We start from the raw sequence: 25,834 nt of genomic DNA, 5'->3' as shown, positions 1-25,834 counted from the left end.
CACTGATAAGTGGATATTAGCCCAGAAGCTTGGAACACCCAAGACACAATCCACATATCAAATGATGTCCAAGAAGAAGGAAGGAGTGGCCCCTGGTCCTGGAAAAGCTCAGTGCAGCAGTGTAGGGGAATACCAGGACAGGGAAGTGGGAAGGGATGGATGGGGGAACAGGGGGAGGGAAGAGGCTTATGGGCCTTTCGGGAAGGGGGGGATCAAGGAAAGGGGAAATCACTTGAAATGTAAATAAAGAATATATTGAATAAAAATTAAAAGGGGAGAAGGAAAAAAGAAACAAAGCAAGGAAGAAAAGTCTGTGCATAAAGTGTAGCTTTTTGTTGAGATGCCCTGCTACTTGCAATTAAAAGTAGGTGTTGTTGAGCTCAGAGACCTCACAAGGGAGCCGGGCAAGCATCCCAACTCCCCGAGCCTCCTAAGTATGGCTCTGGAATTTGGTGTACAGAATGGTCAGAACAGCAAGCACATTGTGAAAATATGCCAAACTGAAAAGACTTGGATCACTCCTACTTATGACTACCTCACCATTCTCCTCCTCTTACAGCGTCGACAGGGCCATTATTTCCTACGGATTTACTCTGCTTTCTCTCTTACGCTTAAAAAAAAATCCAATGTGTCTTTCCCCTCATTTTGAAATTAAGAAAATTTCTGGGCTGGAGAGATGGCTCAGTGGTTAAGAGCACTGACTGTTCTTCCAACGGTCCTGAGTTCAAATTCCAGCAACCACATGGTGGCTCGCAACCATCCATAATGAAATCTGACTCCCTCTTCTGGAGTGTCTGAAGGCAGCTACAGTGCACTTATATATAATAATAAATAAATATTAAAAAAAATTAAGAAAACTTCCAAACATATACTCCAGAAAGAAAAGATAACAAATATGTGACTATCACACAAACTTAACGTATATCAACAAAGCTTTAAGGGTCAGGTTGACTTAGAATTGGGATGGCCAAGATGGGGCTCATTTGTAATAGGAAATAACAGAGTGCTTAAAATGGAGGCTAGTTATAATTGAGATGTGCTTCAGGAACAAAATTCACTCTGGATTTCAAAGAGTTGGTAGAAAAAAAGCAAAAATGTCTCAATCATTTTAATATGATTGTATATTGAGATGTTTCATATAAGAGACATACTGAATTAAATACATTGATAAAACTGATTTTTATCTGTTTTTTTCTTTTTTAATACAAATACTAGAAAATTCTAACTCTGTGATTCATATATTACTATGAGACCCTCATTTCCTGTCCATCTAAGACTTAATGAACCACCAAATCTTTCCTTCACATAAGCATTCTAAAGGCTTCCACAGCTTTTATTTAAAACTTGATTGAAAACTTTCCTTCAGTTATATTGTATTACTTTTTATTTTCCTATTTATGTATTTGGGTTTTTAACATAGGGTCTGGATCTCATTATGTAACATAGATTGGCTCAAACATCATGACAATCCTTCTGCCTTGCTCTCCCAAGTCCCTGGATTAACATTTTATTTATATATTTTACATCTTTGCTATTTACTTAATGGGGCATACATGTATCACAGTATATGTGTGAAAGTGAGAGGACAGCTATGAGCATAGCTGTTTAGCATACCTTTAATCTACAGATTTCTAATGCTGGCTTAATTTGTCTTTTTAGTTTTTCTGGCCCATTGTACCACTAATCAGAGTAACTGCATCTAAAGAGATTTTTTTTTTTAATTTATGTTAACAAATAGTCACTAAAAATATCTTATAAACACATAAACAATTTTAATATTAATATAGTTTTCTTGAGTAAACTTAAGATTGACTAAATTTGTTAATACAAACAAAACATTTTGTATTTTTGTAAACATACAAAATTAATATAACCAGGTTGGCATGCCGGCATACTCTAATCCCAGCACTCAGGAGGCAGAGACAGGTAGATCTCTGTGAGTTCGAGGCCAGCCTGGTCTACAGAGCAAGTTCCAGTACAGCCAGGGTTACACAGAGAATCTCTATCTTGAAAAACAAATAAAATTAATATAACCACGAATTAATATTAAAATGTATGTATAAATGTTTAATCTGTAAAATAAATGTAATATACATACTAAGTAGCTACACACTTATCTAAAAATAAGAATAAAGCACTGGTGTATACAACAACATGGATAACCTTTGAAAGCATTATTTCAAGTAAAAGAAGCTAAACACCAAAGGCTGCATATCTTCCATTAATATGAAATATTCAGATTAGATAATCTGTAGAAACAGAAAGTAAATTAGTAAGTATCAGGAGCTGGGGATTGGAAGAAAAAGAGTGACTGCTAATGAGTATGAAGATTCATTTTAAGATGACAGAAACATTTTGGAATTAAGAGCCCTTGCCGGGTTTATACAAGGCTGTGGGTTCAATGTCTAATACTGAAAAATAATTTTCTAAAAAACTCTAGCACTAAATCGTGGTGAAGGCTGTATAACATTTTAATATATCAAAACAATATTTTAGTCACTTTCCTATTTCTATGACAAAACTACAACCAAGGCAATTTGTGAGAAAAAGCATTTAGGGGGCTGGAGAGATAGCTCAGCAGTTAAGATCATTGACTGCTCTTCCAGAGGTCCTGAGTTCAATTCCCAGCAACCACATGGTGGCTCACAACCATCTGTAATGGGATCAGATGCCCTCTTCTGGTGTGTCTGAAGACAGCAACAGTGTACTCATATACATAAAATAAAAATAAATCTAGAAAGAAAGGAAGAAAGGAAGGAAGGAAGGAAGGAAGGAAGAAAAAGAAAGAAAGAAGGAAAAAGAAAGAAAGAAAGAAAGAAAGAAAGAAAGAAAGAAAGAAAGAAAGAAAGAAAGAAAGAAAGAAAGAAAGAAAGAAAGAAAGACAGGAAGAAAGACAGGAAGGAAGGAAGGAAGGAAGGAAAGAAGGAAGGAAGAAAGAAAGAAAGAAAGAAAGAAAGAAAGAAAGAAAGAAAGAAAGAAAGAAAGAAAGAAAGAAAGAAAGAAAGAAAGAAAGAAAGAAAGAAAGAAAGAAAGACAGGAAGAAAGAAAGAAAGCATTTAATTTGGGGATTGTTTCCAGAGGGTTACAGTAGGGGACTGTCATGGCAGCAAATATAGTAGCAGATATGGTGCTTAGAGACAGTAAGTGAATATTCACATTTTCTCAATCCAGAAGAACTAGGCAGAGAGAATGTCTTTTTTTAAATCTCAAAGCCCACACCCAGTGACATACATCCTCCAATCAAGACACACACCACGTAATCTCCCCAAAACAATTTCATCACTAAGAGACCAAGTATCTCTATATATGAGCCTATGGGGGTCATTATAAAACCACCACAACAATGAAATCACATACATTGAAGTAATTAAAATGATCAATTTTTATATGAATTTTATTTCACCTTTAAATATACATGTATATATGCATATATCTATCTATATCTATATCTTGCTTTTACAAATAATGCATTCTATACTGTGCTTAACCTTGATTCTTCACTTAATATAATTTTCTGCATTTATACAGCCAAAATTGTTAAACATCTCTATACTTATTCCTTGCATCAATGTTGCATATTTTATGCACTTGAACACACTGACCATGTTTCTTTTAACTCTGAATCTAATGATGGAATTATCTAAATACTCTACAAGTCTATTGCCATTATTTTATTTCATGCATCTCATATCCTCATAGGCCTGGTTATGTTTACACTGAGTTCTAGACATTTTATATGAAAAACTATAAAAATATTTTTAGGCCTATTTTCTCTGAGAGAATTTAAATTTGCAGTTGGCAGGTGGCCAGAAGAAATAGCTACCTAGTATGATCTCAAATCATTTTCAAAAATTAGATGATTCAAAGCTCAGCTTCTGTTCCTGCAAAGCCAATTTATAACTTCTAGTTCACTCATATTTCTGCAGTGGGTCTTCTAGTGCCCTAATCTGAGAGTGAGGATTTGGGATGATGTCAGAGAAAAGGGTGATGTGGAAAAATGCCAAGGGCTGATCTTTGCAGAGGAAGATTGAAAAAATCAAACAAAATTTATTTTGCTTAATTTTCCTTTTCTTTCTTGTTTGCTTTTGTCTTCTGGCATTCAAAGAAATTTCTGTTAAAACATTAACTGAAAACAAGCTATAGGAACAGATGTTTCAAAACTGTTCACAACCTGACTTATCAGACATCTATAGAACACTTCATCCAGCAAAAGAATACTACACATTTTCCTTAAATACACATGGAACATTCTGCAGGAGAGACTAGATGCTAGGCCACAAAATAAGCCTCACATTATTTAAAAAGATTGAAACCAAGCAGAGTAACCTCCCTGATCAGAATGGAAAGAACATAGAAATCAGAAGCGAACATGGGAAATTTATAAATATATTTGAACATTATACAACCCTTTAGCAATGGAGAAAAAAAGACAAATTAGAAAAAATTGGGGCATGAAAGCCCAATATATCCAAACTTATGGGCTATAGCAAAAGCATGCCTAACAAGGACTATATAGCTGCATTTTAAAAAGTGCTCTTAAATCATTAACATAAGAATGCTTTAGTGTGGGCTGGAGAGATGGCTCATCAGTCAAGAACATAAGCTGCTCTTGCAGAGGACCCAGGTTTGGTTCCCAGTACCTAGATGATGGCTCACAATCATTCCTGACTCCAGTTTCTGCGAGCCTAATGCCTTCATGCCCTTTTCTGATCTCCTTAAGGATAATACACATATAAATGATATAAATAAAAAAGAAAAGAATAGTTTAGCACACTCAAAAAAGAACACACTGTACCCAAAGGTAGCAGTTGGGAGAAAATAAGGACTATGATAGAGATAAATGAGATTTAAAGTACCCAAACAGATAATCAACAAAAATTGGTTCTTTAAAACAATCAAGAGGGCTGGAGAGATGGCTCAGCAATTAAGAGCACTGAATGCTCTTCCAGAGGAGAGGTCCTGAGTTCAAATCCCAGCAACCACATGGTGGCTCACAACCATCCGTAATGAGATCAAATGCCCACTTCCGGGCTATATAAAGACAGATACAGTGTAGTTACATATAATAAATAAAATCTTAAAAAACAATCAAGTTAAAAACAAAAAAGCATTTAGATATATTGACTGTGGCAAGGAAAGGAGAGGGAGAGAGGGGAAGGAAGGAAGGGAGGGAGGGCAAACACTCACACACATAAAATAAATCAATCTTGGAAGAGGAATGGGGAACACAGCCAAGTCACTTCACTGATGAAATACAATGAGTATTAAAAGAAGCATTCGTAATCTTCTTCAAATTCTTCACAAACATGTTAGAAATACTTTCTAACTCACTCCATGAAACTGCATTAGCCTTACAGCAAAGCCAAAATAAAAGTTATGAAAAGAAATTACAAACCAATACATCTATGAATATAGATTTTAAAGTCTTCAACAAAATGTCAGTGCATGAAATACAACAGTGTTTTGAGAAAAACACACCGCAAGACCAAATGGAATTTATTTCAATAATACACGGGTGAATGAAGATACAAAATTAATCATTGTGTTAAAAGACATTAACAGAATGAAAGAAAATACACACACACACACACACACACACACACAGACAGACACAGACACTCACTATAGTTGATATAGGAAAAACATTTCACCAAATCCAACATATTTTATGTTAAAATTACTCAAAAAAATAAAACCTCAAAATAAAAATAAACTTTCTCAACCTGAGATAGTGAAAAACTCTCATCTAACATGAAACTCAAAGGCAAACCACTCAACACTTTTTTTCTAAAACCTGGAACAAAATAATTGTGTCCACTCTTGCTACATGTCAACTCTAAATAGTTCATAGTAAAAAGAAAAATTGAAATTCTTAGAAAAAACGCACAAGGAGATCCTCATGGTCATGAATTTGCCAATGGATTATCAAAACACATGCAACAAAAAATATAGTGATATTAAATTGACCTTCAGCAAAATATAAAACTCTTGTGTATCAAAGTACATTATTAGGAAAGTGACTATTTTGCACACACACACACACACACACACACACACATATATGATATAGATGCATATGATATAGATACAGATACAGGCGCAGACATAGACATAGACAAAGATATAGCTAGATACATATAACAATTAATGAAAAGAGGTGAACAAACTTGAAGGAGAGTGAGGAGGGTTTGGAAGGAGGAAAGGGAAGGGAGAAAGTTGTAATTAAATTATAATCTCAAAAATAAAAAGTACAAAGTAAAAAGACAAACTAAAGCAAGGGGAAATATTTTCAAGTCATATATATGTTAAGGTGCTTATATCTGGAAAGAACATTTACAACTCAATAGTAAAAAGAGAATTGACTTTACACCCAACAAAGGTTCTACATACATATTTCTCCAAAGAAGGTATACAAATGGCAAATAGGTGAAAAGATACTAAACATTATTAGAGAAATGTCAGTCAAAACTAGAAATAGACATCATGTCACACACATTAGGAAAGTAATAACTATAATTAAATAAAAAGTATCAAGGAGTGGTATAAGTAGAACCCTTATGCATAGCTAGTAGAAATGTTCTACCACTTGCAGAAGAACTTAATGTAGCCATAAAAAGAAATGATGTATCAATAACATGCTCCAACATAGATAAATATTAGAAACTATGTTTAATGAAAGAATCCAAATACATCACGTCTATATAACATAACTTCCTTTATATGAAATATCTAGAGTAGGCAAATCATCAGAGACTGAAAATAGAATAGTAGCTGCTTAGGGTAAATAAAGAAATACTAGTATATGGGAATGATGAAAATGTTCTACAATTAGATAGTACTAATAATTGCACAAGCATAATAAAACTACATTAAAACCACTGAAACGTATATTTTTAAATGGTGGAATTACAGTTTGTGAACTGTAATTAACTTTGTTAAACAAAGTGAGCCCTAGGTGTCACACAATGTGCCACAATTCCCATGGACATACATGCTACAACATTTTCATTCCTTCACTTGCTAGCTCTGAGCAAGAACGAGGGCAGCTTCTGCTTGAGGTTACCTGTTGTTGCTTGAAGGCCCGAAGAAGTACATCAATGTCAGTAAACGTCAGAGGAAACTGCAGCCGAGGACCATCATAGGAGTCAGGCACATCTATCAACCCCACGTACTCTTCTCTTTTGCTTTCCCGCCTCCTGTTGTCAAAAAGTCGACTTACTAATGCTGAAAAGGAAAGGCAAAGAGGTGTAAGATGAAGAATCAACATTCTAATGCTTAACAATACACTGTGCTGTTAAGAATGCCAACACACTGGGGGCTGAGGAGATGGCTCGGCGGGTAAGAGCACTCACTTACTGCTCTTCCGAAGGTCCTGAGATCAAATCCCAGCAACCACATGGTGGCTCACAACCATCTGTGGTGAGATCTGATGCCTTCTTCTGGTGTGTCTGAAGACAGCTACAGTGTACTCACATATAATAAATAGATAAATCTTTAAAAAAAAAAAGAATGCCAACACACAGCATGTAAAACTATGAGGAATAACTGTTTCTTTTTTTATTTTCTATATTCTTTGTTTACATTTCAAATGCTTTCCCCTTTCCTGGTTCCCCTCTTCCCATAAGCCCCATAAGCCCCATAAGGCCTCTTCCCTCTGCCCATTCTCCAATCAACCCCCTCCTACTTCCCTGTCCTGGTACTCCCCTACAATGCTGGATCAAGCCTTTCCAGGACCAGGGACCTCTCCTTCCTTCTTCTTGGGAGGAATAACTGTTTCTGAGGCTAATGACTAGCATCCCTTCCTGGAATTGCACTTCATCAAAGCAGTGAATCCACAATCAATAGAGAAGAGACCAATAAGCACATGATTGGTCAGCCGAGGTATTTTGATGTTCTTGAAGCACTAATTCTTTTGTCTACTCTGACTTATCAGACTCTTACAAGCAAGGCTAAAAGCATGAGCAATGCACTGTATTTGGTTCAAACAGCTGCTGCTATTCATGATCTACATAAAATTAAGCCACAGCATTCAATTTTTTCCTTGTTAAATACTTCAGAGGATTTTATTACCTTTAATTGATTTGTTTTTCTCTTTATATACAATGTCTCTTATGTGACTTCTGCTCCCCCCCACTCAGGAACAAAGCAGATGAAATGTAAATGGCAAACCATAAGCAGAAATAGCCAAAGGTCTCTCTCTCTCTCTCTCTCTCTCTCTCTCTCTCTCTCTCCCTCCCTCCCTCCCTCTCCCTCCCTCTCCCCCCCCCCTCTCTGATATTTATGTATAGTAACAGACTTCCTGCATTGGCCATTATGAAAGGCAATTTAGTAGGGCTGAGACCCACAGTCATTTCTTGCCAAGTTGTCCATGAAACAGTCCCTAGACAGAAACCTAGACAATTCAGGCAGAGAAAGATGAAAGAGGATGTGCTACACTAGTTGCAAAGCAGCCTGCCACAATATTCTATCCTAACTTTTATCCATGCTTTGGGGAATGTGATTTTTAGCTATTTTCTCTTGCTTTCAATATAAGCTAGGCTCATGTCTTATACTACCCTGAACAAAGTGGTCCATGGGCTCGCTACCAGCTCTAAGTCTCAGTCTCAAGAGGCCTTATATGATTCCATGCTTTCTGTTTTGGAACATTGCCATTTCCACTCAGCCCAGGCTGTCCTACTGAAAGGCCAATTACATGGAGTAGAATAGATCAACCTCTGTAAGGATGTCCTAGATCAGCTAATAGTTGGCAGACCTCTAGATACACAAGTAAACTTCAGCCAAGATTTAAAAGCCTGTCAAATCAACTATGCCAAGATCAGAAATGTTTGGATAATTTGTAGACTTGGTAGTGAAAAAAAAACTTGAATACTTGAAACTGAGATAATACTTGAATACTTGAAAATGAGTATTATGACAATAAGAAATAACTGACCAAGAGCACAACTAAATACTCTTCAACTCATCAACACTTATTTGTTATTAAAGATGTTGTAAGTTCTCTTAAAAAACTCTTTTTTGAATATTTAAAGTTGGTCACCTATAGAAGATATGATGATAATGATGTAGACAGAATGCATGTTTTCCATGATCAATTATAATAAGCAATGCTGTCAAGAAGTAAATTTATAATTTTTCTAAACTAAGAAATAACATCTAATAATTACATCAAAATATATCCTAAATTTTGGTATATAGGATATATTTTGCTGATAGTTGATAATGCTTTATAAAGAGTAGAACTGAAATATAATAAAATCTATATTCAATGAGATTAGCAGACATCATTTTTCCTTTAGTTTTAGTCTGATACTTAAGAGCAATTTAATTATTCAATTTATGTTAGAAACCAGAAATGCAGAACATCCTGCTAAACTTTATTTCAGATTCATCATGTAGGCAGTGACGCCTAAATGCTCTACTTAACTATCCTAATGATCATGCCATCCATTTCAATTGGGAATTATCCTCCTGCAAAGGAAACCTGAAATATCAGGCAACTCTTGAGAACAACCAAGAAGTGATACCCCCACCCCCAGGAACTCCACAAGAACCCCCAGCAGTTTTTCTGTATCAGCGAACAGAGTCTGTAAGAAAATCATCATGAAGCCCATATGACTAAGCTAAGAACTAAGAGAGCTTGCTTTTAGGTGAGGTATTTATTGCATGACTATAGTGTTTGTGGAAAGGGATGTAGAGCCTTTGAAATGTACCTGACTTTAAAACACAGATGCTAGTGGAAAAGAGAAAAAAGTTCAATGTATAGGTTTGCATATGCCAATTCATATGGAGACCCATACACACATGCAGCCCCCTTTCAAGTTCTCAGAAGCTTGGCAAGTCACTTTCTGTTGCCTGTACCTTCAGTATAATTCTCTCTTTAGGCTCTGTAACACAATAAAACATGGCTGAAGTTATCTCTAATTTAAAACACTATTCCTTCCCTCCCCCTGTTCTCCCACCCAGGTTCTTTCCAGCTTCTGGCTAATATAAATAGGACTGCTATGAACATAGTGGAGCATGTATCCTTATTACATGCTGGGGAATCCTCTGGGTATATGCCCAGGAGTGGTATAGCAGGATCTTTCGGAAGTGACATGCCCAGTTTTCTGAGGAACCACCAGACTGATTTCCAGAGTGGTTGTACTAATTTGCAACCCCACCAGCAGTGGAGGAGTGTTCCTCTTTCTCCACATCCTTGCCAACACCTGCTGTCTCCTGAATTTTCAATCTTAGCTATTCTGACTGGTGTAAGGTGAAATCTCAGGGTTGTTTTGATTTGCATTTCCCTGATGACTAATGAAGTTGAACATTTTTTAAAATGTTATGTGACTTTCGGGGAGTGGGGGACCAGAAAAGGAGAAATCATTTGAAATGTAAATAAAAATATATCGAAGAAAAAAAAAGAAAAGAAAAAAGAAAGAAAAAACCAAATCCAAAAAACAATGAAACAAACAAACAAACAAACAAAAAGACTGTAAAAGAGAAAGTGTGCCCAGTTTTGGCACTGGTGTTCAATACAGTAATTGAAATGTTATCCAAGGTAACTAGGAAACAAACAAGCAAAGCAAAGCCAACAAACAAGCAAACAAAAATCAGAAATAGCTTGCCCCCAAATTGGAAAGGAAGAATTAGATTATCTTTGTCACAGATGGTATGATCTTATATGCTAAAAGCTTAAACTAGTCCACAGAATAATTTTTGAAGCAATCAATTAAACCAGTACGGATACAGCACACAACATTATTTTTGTGATTTCTATAAGTAGTTCTCTTTCTACACACCAATAATGAATCACAGAAATAATAATGAACAAAAAATAAGAAATTACTATTTGTAATTCCATCTAAATAATAAACTACTTCGGAATTCACTTGATTTAGAAGGTGAGGTATCCATGCAGGAAACTGCATATTGTTTTTAGAAAACATTACAGAAAACAGAGACAATCACGTGCTCTCTGATTAAGGGTTGGAAGAATGAATATTCTTAAAGCATCAGTACCACATGGAATGATGAACACCCATTCTTTTTGTGATGAAGACCCTGCTTGGTTATCCAAGCAATGCTTGAACTAGGGCATTCAAATGATTTTCCCACTTTAGTATCCTGAGTGCTGGGCTTCTGCCCTGAATCACAGCCCTTCCTCCCCTCATAGTTTGTTTTAAGGGTCAAATCCTCCTTCTTTGCCTCTTCAGCAGTGGAACTCCAAGCATGCACCACTGTGCCCAGATTTTTCTGTGAATTCTGGAGATCCAAACTCAGGTCCTCATTCTTATACAGCAAGGACTTTACTAAGTGAGTCATCGATCTAGCCCCCCAAACTCTTTTTGTCTTAATCTATTTATTTATTTTACATCCCAATTGCAGTTTCCTCTCCCTCCTCTCCTCCCAGTCCCTCTCCCATCTCACCTGCCCCCAACTCCCAACCATTCCCTCCTCCATTTCTCTTCAGAAAAAGGCAGGCCTCCCATGAATAGCAATCAAACATGGCTTGCCAAGTTGCAGGAAGTCTAGGCACCCCTCTCTATTAAGGTTAGACTACACAATCCAGTAGGAGGAAAGTAGCTCCCAAACTCTGAGCCATTGTGATTTTTACTCTGTATAGAAACACATCTATGTTATTTATATACTCTTAACTGATATATTGGAGAAACTCAACTCGGTGAGGCATGAGTGAAAAACTAACTCAACAATGAAAACTGTTTGTGTGCTAACCAAAAATTAATTTTCAAAGATCATGAAAAACATTAAGTCATTTAAGTTAAGAAAATATTCCATTTTCCTGGTCACTGCCTTCGCCCATGTTGCAATTAGTCTCCTTTTCATTGGCTAATAACACATTCTGTCAATGCCAGTGGTTGAAATTCAAGTCTAATTATGTAAAGAACAAAATAAAATATTCTTTTAGAATCAATAAGCTTAGTATAGCCCTTGCTTCTATAGATATAATGACCATTTCTTAAAATGTTTAGTGATAAATTAATGGAACTATTTCTCTATTTCAGTTCTTCAATAAAACTGCACAATATGAAACACTTGAGATTATTTTAATTTTGGTGTATCTGCATGAATTTCTGCCTGCATGTGTATATTATAGCACATGCATGCCTGGTGCACGGAAAAGGCAAGAAGAGCTCCTTGGATTCCCAGGCACTGGAGTTACAAATGCTTGTGAGCTGCCACATGGGAATTAGGAAATGAACCTGGGTCCTCTGCAAAAGTAGCAAGTGCTCTTAACTGTTGAGCCATTTCTTCAGCCTACAATAGGAAATATTAATCTATATTGAATAATTCTCCTTCAACTGGGCTGTTATCAACATAAAATTAGTAATAGAGCATCTCTTCTAATAACTACTGTATATCATGTAGGAAAACCAAGCTTTAACCTTTCTAAAGCATATACTGTCCTGTGGCCTGTAACTAATAAACAAGCATTCAATGAATGCAAGCAAGCAATATATGAAGATTTGTGCAACATTTATTTGGAGTTAATCCTTAGTTGTTTGCTGTATATAACTGTGTGAACATGGATTTAAACTAATTAAATATAATAAAATATTAACACAACCAAATGATACCTCTGTATATTGTTATAAAAAATAACTTTTAAACAGTTGCCTTCACCATGCTGTAACTTCTCGCTTCTCTACTAGCTGAGATCAACTAAATTCCTTCACTACCTATGATTCAAACTTACAGAAAAGATCTTGGGGCTAGTGAGATGGCTTAGCAGTTAAGAACACTGACTGCTCTTCTGAAGGTCCTGAGTCCAGTAACCACATGGTAACAACCATCTATAATGAGATCTGACACTCTTCTGCAGTGTCTGAAGACAGCTACAGTGTACTTAGATATAATAAATAAATAAATCTAAAAAAAAGATCTTGTCTTTCATCTGGACAGGGAAAATGTATATTTTCAAGAAAAATTTGAAGTTCACATTTTTTCTCACAAAGATAGTATCTGTTTAATAATAACCATCCACACATTTGAAAACAAGGTCCACATAGTGCTGGACAAAGAAAAGCACCATATGACATTGGTTAATTCCTAATTATAAATCTGAGTGAAAATCATTAGTGACCATATATTAAATTCAATGGATGCCAAGATGACATCTATTAGAGTAAACATTATTTTTTATTTAAAGAAAAACATGGAATGGAAGGATACTCCCTTAACATAATTATTTTAAGTAAATAGGTGATACTGGTTTCCACTGTCAACCACAAAAAAGACTGCCTATGTTTATTGTTTTTGAATATACTTTTGCTTTCTCTAGACAATGCAGTAAGATATGAAACTGAAATAAGAACAGTAACTATTATACAAAAAATATAATAACAAAATTCTTTTGATATGATTAAAAATAAACTCAAGAAAAACTCCAAAAATTGATAAAAGAATTAAATACAATACAGAGATTAATCTCACAAGCTTAAATCATAATTTCATCATTGATAAGATAAATAACCTAGGACGATCATCCTCAAACCCTCAGATTCTACACTCAAAAAAGATAAATAATTAATACTAGTAATCTTATTAGCCATGAATACTAGATGAAATTATGGAAATTACTGAAACGCATAGTACATGGAAGAATTTACTACAAAACCATCCATAACAATACATAAACTACTAGTAATATTCAGTAGAAGCACACAATAAGATATGGTCATAAAATTTAATGGAATCCTACAAATAAGTAATGGGAAGATGGCATGCTGGAAAATATTCTATTTACCATAGCAACAAAAAATGTAAAACACTAGCACCACAAAATTTATATATCTATATCTACACACACACATACACACACACACACACACACACACACACACACACATACATACAGGTATTCTTAAAAAGCATTTATTTAAACTGTGTGGTCTAAGAGGACATTTTGGTTGATGGAGAGGCAGAAGAAAAGTCTAAATAACACTTGCATATGACTCAGCCTATTCCCACCAGTCTCGGTTTAAACCTATGGCAACTTTGCCTTTTTAAATAAAAAAACCTGGAGAAGAACCTGTTATAAATGCAGACAGGGTACTTTTATGGGGCCTATACTCTCTATTAAGTCCTATGATCCTGTTTTAGCTCTGCAAGAAGAACAGGGACATAAACTGACATGGTTGAGTTTTGCTTAGGATGTAGTGTGCTTGTCAGCATAAGTACTACTTTAGGACCCCTCTCCCTTTTATAACCAAAATGTCTTGAGAAACTGCATGTCAAAAATCAGTCACTATCCGGGCCTAATATCTGGGAATGTTTAACTTTCTGGCTGCTAAAAGATCTTAGCACTTCAGCTAAGCAGAGGTTGTCTGGAATCCTCCCACCAAAGAAGGTGTGAGAAATCAACCTACGAAGTCCATTCATGGTGGCATATGCAAGTCATCCTGGGGCTCAATAGGCTGAGGCAAAGTGATTAAGAGTTCAAAGTCACCTTATCCTTACTGAAACTCTGCCTCTGGGAATGAAAAGGAGAAGGGAAAAGGTGAAGAGGAGCAGAGAGGGAACAGAAGGATGGAGGAAGAGGAAGGGAGTGAAGAAGACAATACATATGCTCACCAAAAGATCTATATACATAAATATGCAGGGCAGCACGATTATACTGCCAAATTAAAAACAACCCAAGCACACATAAACAACAGAATGCATAAATTATAGTGCATTGTTCAAATGCTATTCAATGATAAGAATGACTAAATTACAATAACATGAATGATCTCACAAACACAATGTTGAGTAAAAAGAAGCTAGATTCAAGGTCTATTGTGTATGCTTCTACTTCTACAAATAAATCACAAACAAGCATAATTAATTTATGACACAGAAGTTCAAAAATAGTTCCACAGCATGGCGGCAGTTGGGTTCTAACTACACAAAGCATAAGGGAACTTTCTGTGGCTCCAATAATGATTGGATGATTTTTTTTTTTTTTTAATTTTGAGAGATCTCATGTAGCAAGGATGACTTTGAATTTCTAGTCCTCTTATGTCCACTTCAAAAGCTGAGATTGTAAGCCTGTGTCACCATGCTTGACTTCCGCATTGCTAGAGACTGAGCCCGGGCCATGAGCCTAGCATTCTGTCAGTTGAGCTACGCCCTCGCCATCATGTGTTAGTTCTTGTTCTGAGTACTTGTTTCCTGGACATGTTGTCTTTGAGAAAATTTCAGTCATATATAATTTGTATATTTTCCTATAATGTGCATTATATTTCAAGAAAAACACTGTTCCCTTCCTTGAGAAGAAATGTTCTGTTATATTTTTAAATCATGTAGAAAGTTTCTTTTCCAAAATGCAGATTTAAAAAAAATGGAGAGTCTGAGTAAATATCTCTGAGCTGCAACCCAGCCATCTGTAGCTCTAAAACCCCATAAAAATGATTCTGAAGTGAGTATAGAATAACATATTAGATCTTTAGTAAAGAGAACCATGTTTCATTTCATCATATTTTGCCACCCAAAATAGTTTTGACCAAGAACAAAAATCACAAATGGCTGTCTTCAAAACAGTTCTTTTAATTTAAAATATTATTTATTTTATTTATATGAGTACACTGTAGCTGTCTTCAGACACACCAGAATTGTGCATCAGATCCCATTACAGATAGTTGTGAGCCACCATGTGGTTGCTGGGATTTGAACTCAGATCCTCTGGAAGAACAGTCAGTGCTCTTAATCTCTGAGACACCTCTCTAGCCCTCCATTCAGTTCTTAATCACCAGGGTTGGCTATTCCAGCACTCAGAAAGCATCTATGGCTCTATAAATGCTTTCATTAGATTCACTTGTATATGCTTGGCTCAAACCATGCCACTAAAACACCACTCTTCTAGCCACTTTGAAGAGTATTTCTAGGCCAGCAAGATGGCTTAGTGGGTAAAGTGCCTGCTGTTAAGCCCGATGACCTGAGTTCAATTCCTAAGATCCACATGGTAGAGAAAACCAAACACTACATCTACACACATGCCATCCACACCCATGCCATCCACACCCATGCCATCCACACCCATGCCATCCACACCCATGCCATCCACACCCATGCCATCCACACCCATGCCATCCACACACATGCCATCCACACACATGCCATCCACACCCATGCCATCCACACACATGCCATCCACACACATGCCATCCACACACATGCCATCCACACTCATGCCATCCACAACCATGCCATCCACAACCATGCCATCCACAACCATGCCATCCACACCCATGCCATCCACACACATGCCATCCACACACATGCCACATGTGTGAACACATTCTCTCTCTCTCTCTCTTTTCTCTCTCTCTCTCTTTCTCTGTATGTGTGTATGTGTGTATGTGTTTTTTAAAAAATTAGAAAAATCTATTTACCAGATTATTTGAAGATGTTCTTAGAGGCTTAGGCAGACGGCTCAGTGGGTAAAATCATTTCCTATGCAAGCCTGAGGACCTAAGTGTGGCTAATTTTTCAGCCTAGATGAAAAATTCTAAGCTCTGCGCTAAAATGTCAGGTGTGGTTGCACTCTTCTGTGAGTTCATCACTGGTGGAAGCTGGAGAAGTGGGGGTTACTGAAAAACAGCGAGCTCCATGTTCAATAAGAGACTGTGTTAAAGGGATAAGGTAGGCTGATCAAGCCGGTAAGCTGATCCCCTCCTCTGGACTCTACATGCACACACATACATAGCTCTCTCTCTCTCTCTCTCTCTCTCTCTCTCTCACACACACACACACACACACACACACACATACACACACACGGGGAGGGATGTACTTAAATACCTTACATGTTGTTAAATAAAAACAATGGTTAACACAAAGGGCTTTTTGTTTTTGTTTTATTTTGTTTTGTTTTGTTTTTACAGCTTTTAGATTTGGCACTTGGAAGTAATAAGATTTTATTTAGCAAAAAAAAATTGTCTTCTGTATAATTATAATTTTAAACTCCTATACTATCTGCCTCTTATTCAAAATGTTTATATAGATGATAAACAAATTGATGATATCTGCATTATAGAAAGTATCTTAGTCCAGTTTATGCTATTGTAGCAGAATATCACAAATGGGATAATTTAGCGTAAACATGAGTTTATGAGTGGCCTTGGTTGATTTCTAATTCTTTTAAATTCTGGTTCAGAAAAAAAATCCAAACTAAAATGGGTCTTGTGTACCTTAAGTATGAAACAGCTGTCAATTTTTAAAAGGAATTATTAAAACAATTAGTGTATATTACAGATTTTCAATATTCAGATATAAATGAGAAATAAAACATAAACTACAAACTAAGGGTTCTAAAAGTTTGGGAAATGTAAGATCTAGGAGAAATGTTTTGTAGAAAGTTTATGCTGTAACTTATAATGTGACTGAAAACATCACACAGCAAAGAAGAGGAGTGGGGCCAGATCCTTATTCATAAGGTCACCACTGTTCAAATAATGAATCCATTATGGAGAGTCTCTAACCTAAACAGCTCCTACAGGGCCCACTTTACAACACATTTCATGAACTCTGGGGGAAATATTAAAGACAAAGCAAACATACAGACCAGAGAGAGTGGAAGAAAAATTACATTTCATCTAACATTTTCACCTTGATTCTGTTGCATGAAATACGCATAATACTTGGATTTTTGTAAGCATAGAAGTTCCATGGGTAAAACATAAGATCTTCTTTACTAAGCTATTGTTATATATCAACAGATTGTGCTTCAAGACAAAGTATTTAACAAATGAATGCTCAATATTATCATTTCTTTTTAATTAAATGCTGATTTAGCAAATCTCATTCAGATAAGAAAAAAACAAACAAGTTGAACTGATTCCCTTAGTTGTTTGTTGGATGTGATGCAGACAAGAAAACTAAGCATCTTTTAATTGCATAGCATCTTCCATTTCCATTTCCATTTCCATTTCCTAATGAAGGCAATTCAATGACTAACAACTGCTTTTCAAAAGCCTATACTTTAGGAGTGGAATGAATGTTTGGCAGTTAAGATTACATACTATCCTTGCAGAGGACCTGAGTTCATTTCCCAGTACCCACATTGCAGTGCTGGTGACCTCCTGCAACTCCAGCTCCAGGGCATCCAGTGTCCCCTTTTGATGTCCATAGACTCTGTACTCACCTGCACACACCCATACATACACAGAGTGTGGGTGGGTGGGGGAAGGGCAAATGTGGGATGGGGGGATTAGTGGAGGGGTATACAGGAAGTGGGTATCATGGAAGGGAGGATTGGTGGAGGGGATAACCAGGAAGTGGGGTATCATTTGAGATATAAACAAATGGGATGATATATATATATATATATATATATATATATATGTGTGTGTGTGTGTGTGTGTGTGTGTGTGTGTTTTAATATATATTAAATTTAATATACATATTAAATTTATATTAAAACCTTAAAAGGATAACTTTTCTTCCCACTTACCTGAATCTTCATTATTTGTCTTTGTATAGTTTTCCAACATGAATGAAAAGAAGTTGGATAGCTGTACAAGATAAAATTATACAAATCATTAAGAAAGAATAAGAAGCCACTACAGCAAATAGCAGAGTTCTACTGAAGTCCCTTACTCTCCTGCTGTGTTCATCTTCCTGCTGCAGCACATGCCAAGAGTCACAGATGGGCAACAGCACACAAAGATGCAGAGGAAATTACATATTCCTCCTTCCCTGGGAAGCAGCCCAGCCACAACTGACTGCAGCAAGAGTGTGACCACGTAGTTCTCCACCTCCTTGCCATGGATGGGACAAGCTATGATGTATTTCACATTTAAGCACATCTCCTGGGATCGGGCTGAAGTTACACTTATCTAGAAAGTTTTCTTCATTATGCTCTCCATTTGTATCTGTTTGGAGGCATAATAAGTACTGTTTAAAGTCATAGCCTACATGGGTTTGGAGAGATTGCTCAGTGGCTATGAGCACTTGCTAGTTTCTCAGAGAAACATGGTTTGATTCCCAGCGCACACAAAGCAGTTTACAAAAATATGTGTAACTCTAATCTCAGGGGATTCAGTTCCTTTTGTCCTCCATGGGTACCCAACACACACGGTGAACAGACATACATGAAGGTGCAACGTATATACACACAAAAATAAATACTTTTTAAAGGCTTCTGATCAAAGCAAAGGAAACATTGAATCTTTTTGTTGTGGTGGTAGTTGGTAGTAGTAGGTTTTGGCTTTTTGGTTTTGGTTTTGCTTTTGCTTTGTTTTGTTTTGTTGGTTAGTTTGGTTTGGTTTGTTTGATTTTTTTGTTTTGTTTTGTTGGTTAGTTTGGTTTGGTTTGTTTGATTTTTTTGTTTTGTTTTGTTTTGGTGACACAGGGTCTCTCTATGTAGTTCTAACTGCTGGGGAACTCACTGTATAGACCAAATTGGCCTCAAACTCATGGAGATCCTCCTGTCTCTGCCTCCTGAGTACTTAGATTTAAGACATGTACCACCATGCCTGGCCTAAGAAGGGTTTTGCCAACTTAACTTTTCTTTTGAACGTGGTTTAATAATTTTTAAAAACTACAGTCTGAGATTTAAATATGGTTGTTAAAACTTTAAACAATGTCAATGGAAAATAATAATACCCTTGTCTACTCATCAACACCACCTTGTCCCTGCCAGGAGCCACTATGCAGAGTTTTCTGTTTTTTTTTTTCCAGAGTTCATTTGCATGCTTAATTTTATTTGACATACTGGGATTAAACTCTACGTAAGTTAGTTCTTTCATTAATAACTATAATGAAGAATGTTCGAAGATCATTTTATGGTTAAAAGGTATTCATTTTTATCAGTGAGTATCAAAGCTAGAGGTATGAATTTTATGTGCTGTAAGCTAAAGGACTTCCACATTCACAGATTTTCTTTTAGAATTGTCATTGGCTTGTTCCCAGGAAAATCTTTCATTTTTTTTAAGGCTCTAAAGTAGCCTGTCTCAAGGAGTTTGGAGATAGCTTTGGTGGCAAAATGCTTGCCACAAGAAGCTGACTTTGATCCCAGGAATCTATAGAAAAAGTCAAGCATGGCAGCATCTACTTCTATTCCCAGAATTGGAGAGGCAGAGACAAGAAGGTCCCCAGCAATCACTTCCCTAAGAGCCTAAACTAATTGAGGCATTATAGATCTAAGGAAACATCCTATCTCAGAAAAACAAAGGTGAATATCTCTTATGGAATAATACCCATTCCACACACATACACATGACTGGGCACACAATCCTATACCTACACACACAGAACATATGCACACACAACTATTTTTCCTGAGCTGAGGATATGGCTCAGTGGTATAGTGTTTACCTAACATGTAAAAGGCTCTGGGCTCAGCCCTCCCACTTGCAATTTAAAAAAATCCATTCATAAAGTAATGACTTCATTTACCATTAGGGAATATGCTCAAAAAATTGAAAAAGACTATTTTTATTAGTTAGACATCTGGCATTGTTCTAAAAATGCGAACTTCGAAGCTGAAAAACATCTTCTCAAATCATAATGTCTCAATATCTACTTCCAAAACAATGCCATACAGCCTCGGTGAGAGCACTTCATGTAGGTTCCTCTGCTTCAAACACACCCATAATTTCATTCTTTCAATACAAGAGGAGAGGGAAGGAGAGAGAGAAAGAAAGAGGAGGGGAAGAGAGATGGGGAGTGAATGAGGGAGGGAGGGAAGGAGGGAGGGAGGGAGAGAGATGCTTCTTGCCAAACAGACCTGCATTTGGCCTTGCTCGTCAGAATATTCAATAGACTGGAAGATGGCGAGGGCATAATGCTGTCTGGCCCTCAGTCGAGCTCTGTACCGTCGGTACCAATTTTGGATGACTAATGCCGCTCTCACCACTGCAGGCCCACAGGATATGAAAGGCAGAGAAACACAATTACATACAGCTTTGGAGGAAGCAGGTGCTTTAACAAGAAAACAATCAAACAATTTTGTTAGTCCTACAAAATAGGAAAATTATAAACAATGAGATTGACCTTTATGCTTTTTATAAAATGTCCTTAAGTCTCAAACACTCAGAGAGCTCAGAGAGCAATGATGTCATAGCCATTACGGGTAGAAGTTTCAAAGGAAGATTGCCTGAACTTGGTACTTCCTGGCTGTCGGTCACTAGGAAAAAGAGTGCAGACTTGCAGTGAATGCATACCATGGAGTATCTTGTCACTATTAGAAGCAATGGATTAAATAAACCCTTGGAAATATGGGTGTGAGGGCTGATACAAACCTAGATTTATGTACAAAAAGGGAAACAACTGAAAAAATGCCTCCATAGATTGGCTTATGTGGGGTATTATCTTGACTAATGATTGATATGGAAGGACAAAGCCAATTGTGAGTGGTGTCACTTTGGAAAGGTGGTCCTAGATGGTAGATCAATCATGGTATGCACTCACTGATAAGCAGATATTAGCCTAGAAACTTGGAATACCCAAGACGTAATCCACATATCAAATGAGGTACAAGAAGAACGGAGGAGTGGCCCCTGGTTCTGGAAAGACTCAGTGTAGCAGTATAAGGCAAAACCAGAACAGGGAAGTGGGAAGGGGTGGATGGAGGAACAGGGGGAGGGAAGGAAGCTTATGTGACTTTCAGGGAGTGGGGAGCCAGAAAAGGGAAAATCATTTGAAATGTAAATAAAAAATATATCGAATAAAAAAAAATAAAGTGCGGGGCAGGGGACAGACAGAGAAAAAAAAAAAAAAAAAAAAAGAAAGCAAACTGAATAAGCCAGGAGAAGCAAGCCATTAAGCAGTACTACACCATGGCCTCTCTATCAGTTCCTGCCCCGGGTTCAACCTCAGTTGCCCCAGGAGTTCTTCTATTCACCAAGCAGAGACATACAGGTCAACAAGGTTCACCAAGTCCTTACAGTCCCTACAGTCCTCTAACACCATGAAGCTAAAACAGAAGTACCTACTTATGTCACTTAGCCAGTAAGTGGAAATGGACAGTGAAAACTAGAGCACAGACCTGCTTCTAAGGCCCAAGCTTTTTATCCTCGAAGAGATGTTGACCTATTGCTACTCCTCAGTTCTCCATTTACACAATGATATAATGAAAGAAATGATCACTAGACTTTCATGTATTTAGTAATAACAAACTTGGGTTTTTTTTCTGTTTTGTTTTGTTTTGTTTTTTCGAGACAGGGTTTCTCTGTGTAGCCCTGGCTGTCCTGGAACTCACTCTGTAGACCGGGCTGGCCTCGAACTCAGAAATCCACCTGCCTCTGCCTCGCAAGTGCTGAGATTAAAGGCGTGCGTCACCACCACCCGGCAGTATTAACAATGTTAATAATAGATAACCAAGCTGATTTCTAATTAATAATTCAATACTTTCAGTGCCCACAAATATCTTCATCTCAATAAAACATGTAAAGAAACTGAGTTCAGAGCAGCAAGTATGTTGTTCAACGTCACCTAGCATAGTCTGATTCCAAACCCTGAGTTCTGTCTACAAGGGACAGTTACTTCATTCACTATTCATTTAGACCTTTCCTCAAGCAATACTACAGAGCAATAGTGTTAAAAACTGCATGGTATTGGTACAGTGACAGGCAGGAGGATCAATGGAACAGGATTGAAGATCCAGAAATGAACCCACACACCTATGGCCACTTGATCCTCGACAAAGAGGCTGAAAACATCCAATGGAAAAAAGATAGCCTTTTCAACAAATGGTGCTGGTTCAACTGGAGGTCAGCATGCAGAAGAATGCGAATTGATCCATCCTTGTCTCCTTGTACTAAGCTCAAATCCAAATGGATCAAGGACCTCCACATAAAGCCAGACACTCTGAAGCTAATAGAAAAGAAACTGGGGAAGACCCTTGAGGACATCGGTACAGGGAGAAAGTTTCTGAACAGAACACCAATAGCGTATGCTCTAAGAGCAAGAATTGACAAATGGGACCTCATAAGGTTACAGAGTTTCTGTAAGGCAAAGGACACCATCAAGAGGACAGATCGGCAACCAACATATTGGGAAAAGATCTTCACCAATCCTACATCAGATAGAGGGCTAATATCCAATATATATAAAGAACTCAAGAAGTTAGACTCCAGAAAACCGAACAACCCTATTAAAAAATGGGGTACAGAGTTAAACAAAGAATTCTCACCTGAAGAACTTCGGATGGCGGAGAAGCATCTTAAAAAATGCTCCACTTCATTAGTCATTAGGGAAATGCAAATCAAAACAACCCTAAGATTTCATCTTACACCAGTCAGAATGGCTAAGATTAAAAATTCAGGAGACAGCAGGTGTTGGAGAGGGTGCGGAGAAAGAGGAACACTCCTCCACTGCTGGTGGGGTTGCAAATTGGTACAACCACTCTGGAAAGCAGTCTGGCGGTTCCTCCGAAAACTGGGCACCTCACTTCCAGAAGATCCTGCTATACCACTCCTGGGCATATACCCAGAGGATTCCCCACCATGTAATAAGGATACATGCTCTACTATGTTCATAGCAGCCCTATTTATAATTGCCAGATGCTGGAAAGAACCCAGGTATCCCTCAACAGAAGAGTGGATACAAAAAATGTGGTATATCTACACAATGGAGTACTATTCAGCCATTAGAAACAATGAATTCATGAAATTCTTAGGCAAATGGATGGAGCTAGAGAACATCATACTAAGTGAGGTAACCCAGACTCAAAAGGTGAATCATGGTATGCACTCACTAATAAGTGGTTATTAACCTAGAAAACTGGAATACCCAAAACATAATCCACACATCAAATGAGATACAAGAAGAAAGCAGGAGTGGTCCCTGGTTCTGGAAAGACTCAGTGAAACAGTATTTGGCAAAACCAGAACGGGGAACTGGGAAGGGGTGGGAGGGAGGACAGGGGAAGAGAAGGGGGCTTACGGGACTTTCGGGGAGTGGGGGGGGCTAGAAAAGGGGAAATCATTTGAAATGTAAATAAATTATATCAAATAAAAAAAAAAGACAAAAAAAAAAAGAAAAAAAAAAACAAAAAAAAAAAACAATGTTAATAATAGATAACCAAGCTGATTTCTAATTAATAATTCAATACTTTCAGTGCCCACAAATATCTTCATCTCAATAAAACATGTAAAGAAACTGAGTTCAGAGCAGCAAGTATGTTGTTCAACGTCACCTAGCATAGTCTGATTCCAAACCCTGAGTTCTGTCTACAAGGGACAGTTACTTCATTCACTATTCATTTAGACCTTTCCTTCCTTTGAATAATAACCACTAATTACTAAATACCTAGTAGAGTTTGGCAGTAACTGAGCACTACATGTATCACCCTTTCTATTCCTCCCCAATGCAGGGAGGGATGGTAGTTAACATCCTTCTATCTCTGTTTAGACTCTATGCAGGGCATGGTTGAAATCCTAACACACATGGAGGAGTCACGGCTTTCTCTGGGGAACAAATGCATTCATTGGGTTCTGTTCTGAGGCAGTACAGAAAGACAGTGAGAATGAAGGGGATGTGGAAGGGAGAGGAGCCAGCCTCTCACCTTGGAGTCTGCCAAAAGTATTAAGCCAGCTTTGAGTCAAATATTCCACAGGTATAGGATATCTCATTGAGTTTTTGGTCAGAGAGACTCCACAGGACCCCAAAATAACACAGCCTATAGCTATTATTCTTTTTTTTTTTTTTACCTTTTTTTAATCGATATATTTTTATTTACATTTAAAATGATTTCCCCTTTTCAGGCCGCCCCACTCCCCGAAAGTCACATAAGCCCTCTTCCCTTCCCCTGTTTTCCCACCCACCCCTTCCCACTTCCCTGTTCTGGTTTTGCCCTATACTGCTACACTGAGTCTTTCCAGAACCAGGGGCCACTCTTCCGTTCTTCTTGTACCTCATTTGATGTGTGGATTATGTTTTGGGTCTTCCAGTTTTCCAGGCTAATATCCACTTATTAGTGAGTGCATACCATGATTGATCTTTTGAGACTGGGTTACCTCACTTAGTGTGATGTTCTCCAACTCTATCCATTTGTCTAAGAATTTCATGAATTCATTGTTTCTAATGGCTGAATAGTACTCCACTGTGTATATATACCACATTTTTTTTGCATCCATTCTTCTGGTGAGGGACACCTGGGTTCTTTCAAGCTTCTGGCTATGATAAATAGGGCTGCTATGAACATAATGGAACATGGATCCTTATTGCATGCTGGGGAATCCTCTGGGTATATGCCCAGGAGTGGTATAGCAGGATCTTTTGGAAGTGACATGCCCAGTTTTCTGAGGAACCACCAGACTGATTTCCAGAGTGGTTGTACCAGTTTGCAACCCCACCAACACTGGAGGAGTGTTCCTCTTTCTCCACATCCTCTCCAACACCTGCTTTCTCCTAAATTTTTAATCTTAGCCATTCTGACTGGTGTAAGGTGAAATCTCAGGGTTGTTTTGATTTGCATTTCCCTAATGACTAATGAAGTTGAGCATTTTTTAAGATGCTTCTCCGCCATCCGAAGTTCTTCAGGTGAAAATTCTTTGTTTAACTCTGTACCCCATTTTTAATAGGGTTATTTGGTTTTCTGGGGTCTAACTTCTTGAGTTCTTCGTATATATTGGATATTAGTCTTCTATCTGATGTAGGATTGGTTAAGATCTTTCCCCAATTTGTTGGTTGCTGATTTGTCCTTTTGATGGTGTCTTTTGCCTTACAGAAACTTTGTAATTTTATGAGGTCCCATTTGTCAATTCTTGATCTTAGAGCATAAGCTATTGGTATTCTGTTCAGGAAATTTCCCCCTGTACCGATGTCCTCAAGGGTCTTCCCCAGTTTCTTTTCTATTAGCTTCAGAGTGTCTGGCTTTATGTGGAGGTCCTTGATCCATTTGGATTTG

At 37.3% G+C, this 25,834-nt stretch overlaps 1 protein-coding gene across 1 annotated transcript in view; it reads right to left on the bottom strand.

Annotated features, from left to right (window-relative positions):
* The window catches only part of Ppef1 (protein phosphatase with EF-hand domain 1), a 63,405-nt gene extending 41,511 nt beyond the window's left edge, over nt 1-21,894 (bottom strand). The window contains exons 1-4 of the mRNA XM_052170205.1: nt 21,870-21,894; nt 20,711-20,838; nt 18,434-18,494; nt 7,064-7,224 (exon numbers count right to left, since the gene is read on the bottom strand). Of these exons, the coding sequence (XP_052026165.1) occupies nt 7,064-7,224; nt 18,434-18,494; nt 20,711-20,838; nt 21,870-21,894 (375 nt within the window). The remainder of the gene's footprint in view (nt 1-7,063; nt 7,225-18,433; nt 18,495-20,710; nt 20,839-21,869) is intronic.
* Between the last annotated feature and the right edge of the window lie 3,940 nt (nt 21,895-25,834).

Source organism: Apodemus sylvaticus, chromosome X (assembly GCF_947179515.1).
Source record: "Apodemus sylvaticus chromosome X, mApoSyl1.1, whole genome shotgun sequence".
Classification (NCBI taxonomy): domain Eukaryota; kingdom Metazoa; phylum Chordata; class Mammalia; order Rodentia; family Muridae; genus Apodemus; species Apodemus sylvaticus.
The sequence above is the reverse complement of the archived record's forward strand: the minus strand, read 5'-3'. Positions and strand labels throughout refer to the sequence as shown.